This window comes from Pistacia vera, unplaced genomic scaffold, assembly GCF_008641045.1.
Source record: "Pistacia vera cultivar Batoury unplaced genomic scaffold, PisVer_v2 Contig564, whole genome shotgun sequence".
Lineage (NCBI taxonomy): Eukaryota > Viridiplantae > Streptophyta > Magnoliopsida > Sapindales > Anacardiaceae > Pistacia > Pistacia vera.
In genome coordinates, this window is record NW_022196406.1 from 458511 (window position 1) to 470509 (window position 11999).

Genomic DNA, 11999 nt, shown 5'->3' on the forward strand with positions numbered 1-11999 from the left:
GATTACACGCTTCCATTCGAGAAAAATGAAGAAAACCTCACCATTAAGGGGGTTGGTTCATTCATTACCAGAGATAACTCTCCTCTTGTAAAAAAGTAAGAACAAAGTTCTTTTATTAACTCTCTTGTACGTCAGTCCGCTTAGGACTGACCCACACCAACATCAATACAAAATCAGTGGACGTAGGATTTGCTACCTTAGCATCCGAACCACTTAAAAAGTCCCTTTCATTGATTTCTGTGGAAGGCATCCATTGCACGAACATAAAATTCATAAAACAGGGTCACTCACGTGACAATTGGTTGGTGCGCAAATCGAGCATCAACAATAAATCTTTATATTTTAAATTTTGATATCTTTAAGGGTTACTATTCCTCACCTCCCCAGGGGTTTGGGTTTTACTAAGACATCCAAAGCTATGAAATAAAATCCATCTCCCCTCACATTTGGAAAACCGTCCCTGCTTCCCCTGCTTGCTGTTCATTTATGGTCAAAAGAAATTGACCAGCGCCAAAGCTGTCAAATCACAAATCTTAAGCCTCTTGGCCTCACCGCCATTTGTGTCACCCATATGATCAAAGGATTCATCACATGTGGCACAATCAAATATTACGATCTAACAAAAATCATGTTGGAAAAACGATAAACACGCCTCATTAAGACCAATAACATTAAATTTTTGCCGACAAGTGACTGTATGTTATATTACACCGACAACCAAAATGGGCAAATCGCAAAAACCCATAAAACTGCGTATGTTTAAGGCCTTAGCTAGATTTCTCGGATTATCTATCTTTTTAGTCTAGTCATTATCTTTTTTTGGTTCAGCGGGTAATGAAAGGTTTTAACAATCTTTTATTACTCAAACAATATGAAAGAAACAATATGAAAGATGATATAAGAAGTTATGTAATTATGAGTACTTTAAAATTATCATAATAATCTTATTTTTATTCTAATTTTATCTTTAAATACCCTCTTTTTAATGTCAAATAACAATTAACTCTTTGAAATAATTTTTTTAATCTCATTAATTAATTAATTATTTGAAATATATGTATAATAAAACATTTCTATTGTGATATTTTATATGCAAATAATCTTTATATAATCATAAAAAATTCTATAATAACTTTTTAATATCTATTTTCGTATTATACTGCTACTAAAACAACTCTTTAATATCCATTTATCCATTTTTGTATTATTCTACTGCTACTAAAACATAAAACAATTTGAAATTCTAATACTACTATATTTCAAGTTATTTATCTTAATCCTATCTTATGCTATCATTTTTATTAAATAAAAATGGCAGATGCGCCACTTAAATTTCAGAAAATATCGTGTTCATCAATCTGCCGTCAAAAGAGGGCAAATGTGTAATTTCGGTCTTCTGACCATCATCTCTAATTAAATTTTCAAAAATGGAAATTTGCAGTGAGTCAATAAAATATACAGTCATTCTTTCCCTCCATTCATTTACCATTTCTATTCATGTAAACCACAGTTTGTACATCTCTTTGTTCATCATAAAGGGAAAAATAAAAACAAAAATTTAAAAACTTACAAAAATAAAAAAAAATAATAATAAGAGTCAAAATTCACATCTCTTCTATGGGAATTAACAAAGCCGCCGAGCTGCCAAAACTGTCACCACTCACCAGGCTTTCACTTTTAACTTATGCTGCATAATCAAGCCCCAGCTCCACCTTACACGTGTCTCCCTCACACGTGCCACATCCTTCCAACCTTCTCTTCTTCACCGGCACCACGTGGTTTGCAGGTGAAACCACCGGCTCAAACCCCAGTGTCAGCTCCAGCCCCAACCCAATATCATTACAAGAACAATCCTGAACGGCTCGCTCATTCGGCTTGGCGCCACACTCCGGCTCCGCTCGGAAGAAGAGCGAAGCCGTTTCAGCTGTCTCCACAGACACCATGCTCTCGCTCTCCTTGCTTTCATTCTCGACAACGGCCAACTCGGACTGGTGACTCAGAGACGACTCGTGACTCGTGGACCGGTTCATTTCATCTGCGTAAAATTTAGTCTCCGGGCACCGCGCTGGTTCATCAACCGATTTGTTAAACTCAATCTTCTGAGCTTTCGGCTTAACTACTCGCTTAACCCGGCACCGAGTCTTAACCCGCTCAACTGACGCTGCAGAGTTCTCGTCTTTCGAAACATGGCGAATATCGTACGCCTTGAGAGGTGGGCCCTGGCCGATCGCCGCAGCTTCAGAATTAATTGGCGTAATCGGAGCCCCCTTGAGCACGGCCTCAACAGCCGCCTGGCAGAGCTGCCAACTACCCGACCATAACAAACCGACGGACCCGTATATCGGGTTCACTATTCTCCCACAAGCCTCGTATAACAAGGACCTGAAAATCGCTGCAATGAAGAAGAAATAAAAGACTGTCAGTTATTTACGAAAATGCCATTAACAGAACATTAAAACTTAACTTAAAGAAAGGGGTAAAAAAACACTAACCAGGACGCAGATGTTCAGGGCCAGCGTTAATCAGGTTCATGAGCCCAGCACGGCCGTAAAACTTGGCGAGAAAGACAGTGGCGTTGGCTTGAGACTCGGGGGATTTGATCCACTGCAGACAAGGTCGTATACTGCAATTCTCACTACAGCCTTTGCGAAGAACGCGACATCCATTACAGCTCATACGCATTTTCAAAGAAGTATAACAAGTAGAAAGATTATTATTAAGTGTTGTTCTTTTGAAGCTATATAGAAGAAGAAGAAGAAGAAGAAGAAGAGAGAGAGGATGATGTTGTTTTTGTTGAATAGAAGAGATGAATGAAGCGGTGGTATTTAAGAGAAAGAGAGTTAAGGATGAAAGCCGCTGGGTTTTCCAGGTTACTCTGCGGACGCAGTTGTTTTTATCTCCACAACACTGGTTTCCACATTCAAGGAGGTTAGGGCTTGTACCACTTTTGAGCTTATTAAAATACGGACTTCAATATTCACTCTCGGTCGGAACGCGTGCGTCTCACTCCCCAACCCTGGATGCTGATTTCATGTTCTAATTGGAAGCGCACGTTGGTTACTGTTTCATTGCGTGACAACAAAGAAGTCACAGAAACTCTTGTTCTGAAACCGATGAAACGAGTTTGGCACTTTCCCGTTCGAAATTACCCTCGCTTAGTTTACTAAATCGCAGGATTAACATTTCAGAATCCGAAGAAATACAAGGGTAAAATAGAGATCTGGAAATTTCTGACAGGTGGATAAAAAGGTTGAGAATGCCATGCAAGTGGGTCCAAAAATTGGGAAAGGAAGTGAAGAGAGCGTGGCATGCACGTTCAGGTGTCAGAGTGCGGTCGAATCGCCACATATTGGGGGAAGCGAAGGGCCCACCAAAGGGGGAGGTCCCAGTTTTCTTAAATGAAAAATTATAAAAAATAAAGCTCCGGGTTTTCGGGAAGTCATGGTGTCAATTAGTTCAAAACCGCCTCAGATAAAACTAGTGACCGGTTTCCGGTTTTGATCTTTGGGACTGTGGGCGCAGTACAAGACTGTTAGCCAGCGGTTTTGGATGCCCTTTGTAATTTCATGCTTATCGTTTAAGACATGACACTCAACTTGGATTAGCAGTCTAGATTATAGATTAAGCTTTCTTAAGTACTAGATTACAACATCTAATCAGTTGGCCATTGCCAAGGTAGTTTTACGGATATTTATTTTTTTAATGCAAATAGTACTCACGTCTAACATCAATATTTTAGGGAGGTTACAAATATAATGGATAATCACATGTTCACATTTAGCGTTTATTGAATGTCTTATAAATTTAATATTTCACGCAAAACATAAATATGGTAAAGGATTCCAATATAATTTGAATCTAAGAAATAAATGGTGAGAGCAAACTTTTTTTACCATCAAGATCAAACCAATCCTTTGGGGTTAGTTTAGGAGTATTTTGTTGATGGCTGAATTTTGAAACATTTTTAACAATTTATTAATCTTTTATGATACTATTTAATCAAAATTAAAATAACATTTTATGTATTGATGCAACAAAAAAGGGACAATAATAAATGGTTAATTAATTAGTGTAATCTAATGCTTATTACATAACGATTGTTTAATGAGTAGACGGCTGCGAAGAATTTGGAAGTTAACAAGTCCACTTGATGCAGCGTCACATAAATTTTATTTTTTTATTATTATTTTCAAAAAAATATTTTTTTAAATAATATCAAAGGAAATATCCTATTAATTTTGTTAATAGTTGGCATTTTGTTTATTGTTTTGTTGGCGTAAAATTAATAATAAAATTCAGTAGTGGAATTACTTCTTTTGGGTGTTTAGGATACATGAACTTGCTCCATTTGTAATATTAAAATGATTTAATTTCATATAATATAATGCCCAACTTGTAGAATATAGTGTGAAACTCCTATTCCTAGATCTTGTTAAATTATAAATATACCTTGCTTCGATGTTGTTTCTTTATGGCGCCTCTTGTCTTTATACCACGCTTAAAATATTATAAATATTTGGTCAAATACCTATTGGCAGTGACACTAGCAAAAATGCTATACATCGAATACTGGTACCGAAATTTTGCATTGATCTATATGACATTTGACTCAGATACCATATAGGACACAACATAAATATTCAGTAAATAAATGATCGTCCAACAATTATGGACGCTCATCTATATCTTATAAACGACCGTCATCACGAATGAACGAGAGTCTAAAAAATATCAATAGACTCTTGTCCATATATTATGGACGGGAGTCCCTTTACTATGGACTTGTCACGTAAGACACACATAGATATTCAGTAAATAAACGGTCATCCAACAATTATAGACGTCTGTCCACATCTTATGGACGGGAGTCCTTTTACTATGGATGGTCATCCACATTATACGGATATGGACGACCGTCCACATTATATGGACGGTCATCTACATTATATGGCTGTCCATAGAATTTTAAAGCACAAATTATGGATGCTAGTACATCTCAAACAATTTTTTTTTAAATTTACAATTTCTTTTTCATGTACAATGGACGTCCATCCAAATGAAATGGATTAGCATCCATACTCAAATAAATTTTTTTTTTTAATTAACAATTTTTTTTTCATGTATAAAAAAAAATGCAAAGCAAGAGAGAAATGAAACCTGATTTTTAAAACCTATTTTGGGAGGCCTAAATTTGTAAACATTTTAATTAAAAATTTTAAAGAAGTTTTTTTATTAAACTAGAATTTGGGTATGGACGGTCGTCCATCTTACACAAACGTTCATATAAGATGGATATCCGTCCATTATTTGTTTTTAAACTTTTCTAGATGGGCGTCCATCTTATATGAACGCTCATCTATAGTAAATGAATATCCGTCCATATTATATGCACGAGAGTCCATTGATATTATCATAGACAATTGTCCATTCGTGATGAATGGTCGTCCATAACGTATAGACGACCGTCCGTATAAGATAAACGACCGTCTATTCACGGAATTAGTATTTTCTATCCAATGTGGCCGCGTCTTAGTGGATGTCACGTCGTTCGGTAAAAAATTTCAGTGCATGAATTCGGTGTCTAGAGCTTTATTGGTGGCACTAGACAGCAAGGGCGGATCCAGCCCACATGGCCCTCCCTCAATTTTTTTTTTAAAATACTAATATCTATAATTTTTGGATTTTGGCTCACCCTAACAAAAATATTAATATGTAATTACTTTTTATTTTAACCCACCCTAAAAATATTTTCTGGATCCGCTACTGCTAGACAGGTTACACGTTTAGCCTCTTTATAAAAGTTAGGCTTATTAGAGTTTTTTTTTTTTTAATATATAAATAAATAAATAAAGACATTTTATTTATTGTGCAAATAATAATAATTATATTAATGAATTTGTTACAGTTAATCAATTTTTGTCCTTTTTAAAGTACTATGTTTAAATATATTTTTATTTTCATGTAAAATATCATTTTAGTCCAATGATAATTAATTTAATGGCACTTAACTATAGTCCTTACAAAATTTAATTAAGGAGGTCCTTACTTAAAAATTATTCGATTATATATGTAGTTGAATCAGTAATCTTAATTTTTCAAAATATGAAATTTAGGTAAATTTACATGTTTTACAAATTATACCCTTATGAAACAAAAAAATAATAATAATATGTTTTTATTAATATTTAAATAATATATTATGCTACTAAATTATACAATATTTGATAATCTAGTATTTAATAGTATAATTTAACAATGTTATTAAAATACAGACCATACCCAGATAATACTAAACTTAATAATTTAACATAGTTTTATTTTTTTTATTAATTTGTTAAGTACTTAATTCTTATAATTTTTTTATTATTTTTGTATTTTAAATTAAAACTTTGATATTTTAAAAATTAATATCATTAAAGATAACTATAAAGTGGACGAGTAGTTGGATAGAGACTCTAAACCCTGAGTTTGAGTTTCTCCTTGGTTAGTCATTGAAACTCATATCTAATCGATAATTTTAGTATTTTGAAGGATTAGTTGAAATACACGTGAATTGTAAAAAAATAAAAAAACTATGATGGAAAATTTCACTTCATTAAATGTAGTTGGTTAGTCCAGTTGGTATCTTCCTACTTGAAATGGTAAGTGAATAGAGCTTAGCTCTTTGTATATCGATGCATTAGTTTGCACCCTTGGATTTTGCAATACTAAAACAAAACCTGCCTAGTGTTACAGGCTAGGTTTATATCCAAAAAAACTAACCTCAGGGTAAACTTGATCTGTTTTCTGATGTCCTGTCAAGCACTTATGTAGGGACGTCCACATATAATTATGGGTCTACATAAGAGTAAGGTGGATGAGTAAGTAGGGGACCCCATCTGTGATAGGGGTATCACAAGATTGGGTGGGGGAAAAATGTAATGAATCCCATATCAAAAACGTATTGAAGAGGTCCTAGGCTTATAAACAGGAGAAGTCCCTACACCTAATAGGTTGGCCTTTTTGATATGAAACTTCTAACTCGTGACAAGTGATATCAGAGCAAATTCAATCTGTCTTTCGATGTCCCATCAAATGTCTACATAAGGACGTCCACATGTAATTATGGATCCACACGAGAGTAAGATGGATGGATAGATAAGAGGTCTCACCTGTGACAGAGGTATCATAAGACTGGATGGGGGGAGAATATAATGAATCTCATATTAGAAGCGTATTAGAGAGGTTCTGAATTTATAAATAAAGGGAGTCTTTCTACCTAATAGATTACCATTTTAGGTGTGAAACTCTTTGCGTGCGTGACACTCATTTCTTTTTACAAAATATATTTTTTTTAATTTAATTTTCTTGGAACACGTATAAGGACAAAACAAAGGGCTAGAAAGTTCTGAGGCTTGAAGCGGAAGGAGGGACAGGTGGAATGGAAGGAGAAGGAAGCGGCATGCAAGAGCGTCCAAAAATATTCATGCAAAATATGGAGGCAGCGCGTGGCGGCTTCGTTCAGATGTCAGTGTGGAATCTAATTGCCACATAATAATATGGGATACGCCACCTCCTCAATAGCTCCAGGTTTTTAGGAATACCTTTTGCAGACCACTGATACCGCCCTTCTCTCTTTCTTTCTAAAACCTACGGCTGCGTTGCTGGTTTTCTTTTCTTTTAGTCCGCCCCAAAGCTGTACTATATTTTTTTTTTTTTTTTGTACTACCTTTGCCTTTACCACCTATTCGCCAATACAGTGATACCCTCACTGACAAACAATGTACTACTTAATTATGGACGGTCGGCTTTGTTTCAGTCGATCTTGGCACAATTATACAACTAATGAATAATCTCTATATAATAACAATAAAATTTAATCTTAATTTATAATAATTATAAAAAAAAAAAATTTCATATTATAATAAATTATAATTTTTTTAATTATAATTTTAAGAAAGTTATCTCTACGTAATAATAATTATATGTATATTGTAAAAAAAAATATATATATTATATTATATTAAAAATTTAAGATGAAATAAAATATTTATTTAAAATTGTTTGAGACAATGATTTATGTTTTAAAATTGCTACCATTTTTTTTAACTTGTGGATAAATAATAACTTGCTAGCACTGATACATTTTTGTTGAAACCAAAACATTTCTAGTTTTTTAAGCATATTTAGAGTTTCTTGACAAGAAACTTTTAAAAATTCCGCACTATCATTCTCAGGATTATTTCCTTTTATCTAATTGTAGCAATAACTACTAAAATGATGAATTGAAATCTTAATACATACTACTAAAATATGAATTATAAATAAAAAATCAAAACAATAATTTTTGTAACTATACCTCTATTAAGTTATAACTTCCTTATAGTAATAAATTAGTTTGATCCGATCATTATGACTATAGAGAGGTTTTATTATGTAATTAATACTTACCACATATAACAAATTAGTTTATATAAATTTGTTCTTCAGTTTTACTCATCCATTACACATTAATTTGTATCGTGAGTGTGTATAAGTCTATAAATATTTAAAGAACAAACAATATATTTCCACCTGAGGTTCAACGAAATCCAAGTTGATACTATTGATTGAATTTATTCCAGATTTTCACCCTTAAAGTAAAGTTATTTCATTTTTTTTTAATAGATTCCCAACTTTTTATTGTAACGCCGTCGCACTTTAGTATGGCCGAAGAAGGGTTCATGTTAGCAAAAAAGGAACATGTTAGCAGTGTTCAAGATGACAGTTTTTAGCTTTTTTTGGCCAATTCTTGAGTCCAGAATAACTTCCAAGACTATCGTTGGACTCTCCACAACCTCATCTACAAAACTCATACATTCACTTGTTGATCACATATACTATTTTCGACTACCTCTAACAGTTACTAATAGTATTAGTTTAAGGAAAGGAATTTAGAAAGATTAAAATAAATGCAATAAGAAACATCAATTTGAGATTTTGCTAAACCTCATGTCGGAATTTATCGTTTACTCATACTCAAATTATTATAAATTAACCATGTAATATATCTTGAATTAAAGCTACCACAAAATGGATGGCTTAGATTAGGTGTTGAAAAAATATAATTTATATAGATATTGAGAAATGAAATAATGTAATAATTCAATGAAAAGCAATTATTGACTTATGTCTCATTATTTAAATATAAATTTATGATAAATTAGTAACGAAAAAGTGACTTGAGAACCTTTTATTATTATTATTATTTTGTTTGACGGTTTACAAAACCGTATTATTTTTGGCGGTGCATTAAACATGGGCGGCTTACCAAAGATTTGGAAAGCCAATAACCTATCACATGGTGATTCACAGATATCTAACTTGAACTTTCCTCAATTGAGCATTGCATCTTTGCACATGAAATTAAATTATAATTATTATAATATTATTAATCCTTAATCATGATTGTTTGTCATCTAATACAATCAAGTTGATTTTGTTATATAAATATATTTACAAAAATAAATAACATTCCTCGATGGTTGCAATTATTTAATGTTTGTTTGTCAATAGGTTCATCCCCCCAGGATGATTATTCTTATTCTTAAGCTAATTGGATTTAAATGGCCCACAAAATTGATTGGTTACAGAATCTAATGACCTCGAGCTTAGGGTTGACATTAATTACCTTAATTGGCTGCTGGATTCATCTCAACTTGCCCTCGGTTTTTCAATTAAATTAATTATTAAAGTGCGCTAATTAAGTGTTGAATGTTTTTTAGGTACGCTATCGTTTTGAAGAACAAAGTCAAAATTCTAGTTGTTTTTGATGTATTGTAGACAGTATTGGACTTCGCCCAACAACTCTTTGTAATGATGCATTATTATTATTATTTTTTTCAACGGAGAGATGTTTGAGTTAGTTTATATTTATTTTGATAAATTTTTTGGAATTCAAAAAATATCGGTCAAATAAAATTTTTAATGATTATTCTTATTAGTAATCGATGAGAAACTCGAACTCAGGACCTTTTGAGTAATACACCTAAGAGTCTCTATCGAATTACTCGATTAATCAAAGATAATTAAAATGCATTTGTCTTTTGTATCATTTGTTTTAGGTAGGATAGCATTCAATTCAATATTGCCAAATAAATTTTGCCAATATATGCAATTAAAAATCAACCCTCGTTTATCAAATAGCTTTAGGTTTGGGTTTAATTTCTCACACAGAACAAATATAAAAATTCATCTTCACGTCTCATATTTCAACAATTATCTCACATCTCCCCTATTGTTCTCAGGCAAAGGAAAAGAATGACAAAAATATAATATTATATCCACGACTTAGCTTTATCAACGTTCAAAAGATGAAAATAATAGGTTTATCTCTTTTTAATTTCCTATTTTATACCGTTCAATGAACATGATCCATATACTCTTTGGAACATGAGAGTGGTACTATTGAGTATTGAACAAGTCTGAGGGTGACGAGTTTTAACAGTGCTAGTGATGTTTTATCGCTTGCTACCTTTGTCCGATGAGATTTTTATGTTAACATTCTTGATTTTGAGCATTACTTTAATCATTTTTCGGGAATTATTTTAGTTGAAAATTTACATGTTGATCTAATGATACTTTACATTCTCGATAATATTTATACGATCTTTAATATCTTAAAGATTAGTTAAGATGCAACGATAAATTAGCTCAAAGAAATTATTTTTGGTTAAGTTTTACTTTTCTCGCTTGGGAATAGGAAGAATTTAAGGCTTTTGAACCACCCCACGATGCCACAACAACCCAGTCAAATAAATAAATAAGGTGACATATTGGAAATAAAAACACAGATGAAAAGTGAAGAGGAGACATCGCTTTGGTGGAATGTCAGTCTCTCAGCCACATATATAGGCCACGCAATGTGGAAAAAGCGACACCGTATGCTTCCCGGTTTCGAGGAAGTCATTCATTTTCTTTGTTTCACACTTAAAACAAAAACCACTAGCTGGTTTTAATGCGGTCTATGGGCGCCTTAAACTGAGGGCTCTCTAACTTATATTACATGTGAATCCTAGGTTAGGACAACCATCTACTCTTGTCTTTTTCTCGTCTCAAATAATGATTTTAATATAATATTTTTGTTCTTTTAAATCAGCTATTCCATCTTGTTATCCATAAATTGGCTTTGAATAATCACCCTTTTTGTGTATTATTTATTTGCATAAAATTTAAAGTCAGATTGTTAAAACACGTAAGTTGGAACAAACAGGCAGTGGTGAGATATTGATATTAGAGTAAGCCACTATTTCCCACCCAAGGTTTGCCTTAATGCCATTTTTTATTAAATAAAAAGTTTTAAAATATCATTTTTTCACCTAAAATCAATATTTTGTTATTATCCAAAACCGATTTTGACAACAAAAATTCTCTTCGTCATCATCATTTAAACTTACAGTCTCTTCTTTATAAAACCTCTTCACTCTAACACTTGATTTTTTACCGATTATTGACCACCACAAATTTATGGTTTTTTGTTCTTAAATGATTTTGTGGCTGATTTCGACAGAATTTATTTAATTGATCATCACTATTAGATTTATTGGCTTCTACTCTATAAAAACTCTTTTACTTTGACTCCTGATAACTCATCAAAGACCGATTAAAAAAGTAAAATATATTTTAAATATTAACGAAATATAAAATATAAATATTGAGTGAAAAAAGTTTCATTAAGACAAACTTGGTAGGAAAAAGTTATTTGCTCTTAATATTATATACATTTATAATATTATAATATAAAGAGATGTCATGTAGAAAATAGGTGGGGGGCGCTGGGAATTTGGAGGACAAGGACTTCCCACTTGTAAACCTCCCATTGTTTTGCACTTCTAATGTTTATCTTTTTATCTTTATAATTTATTATAGTATAATGGTTTGACTGGTGGGCTGGCCTACCCAGGTATGCATTTCCAACTTTTCGTAATTAAAAATCAAAATGTGCTTTGGATGAGACAGAATAAAGTTAGGTAACTTAGGAT

At 32.6% G+C, this 11999-nt stretch overlaps 1 protein-coding gene across 1 annotated transcript; it reads right to left on the reverse strand.

Annotated features, from left to right (window-relative positions):
- Nucleotides 1-1446: 1446 nt before the first annotated feature.
- LOC116108452 (LOB domain-containing protein 40-like) lies at nucleotides 1447-2904 on the reverse strand. Its single transcript, XM_031394701.1, has 2 exons — nucleotides 2493-2904; nucleotides 1447-2392 (listed from the first exon to the last, which is right to left on the reverse strand). Exons 1-2 carry the CDS (start codon nucleotides 2680-2682, stop codon nucleotides 1683-1685), a joined length of 900 nt encoding a protein of 299 aa, XP_031250561.1. The 5' UTR covers nucleotides 2683-2904; the 3' UTR covers nucleotides 1447-1682.
- Between the last annotated feature and the right edge of the window lie 9095 nt (nucleotides 2905-11999).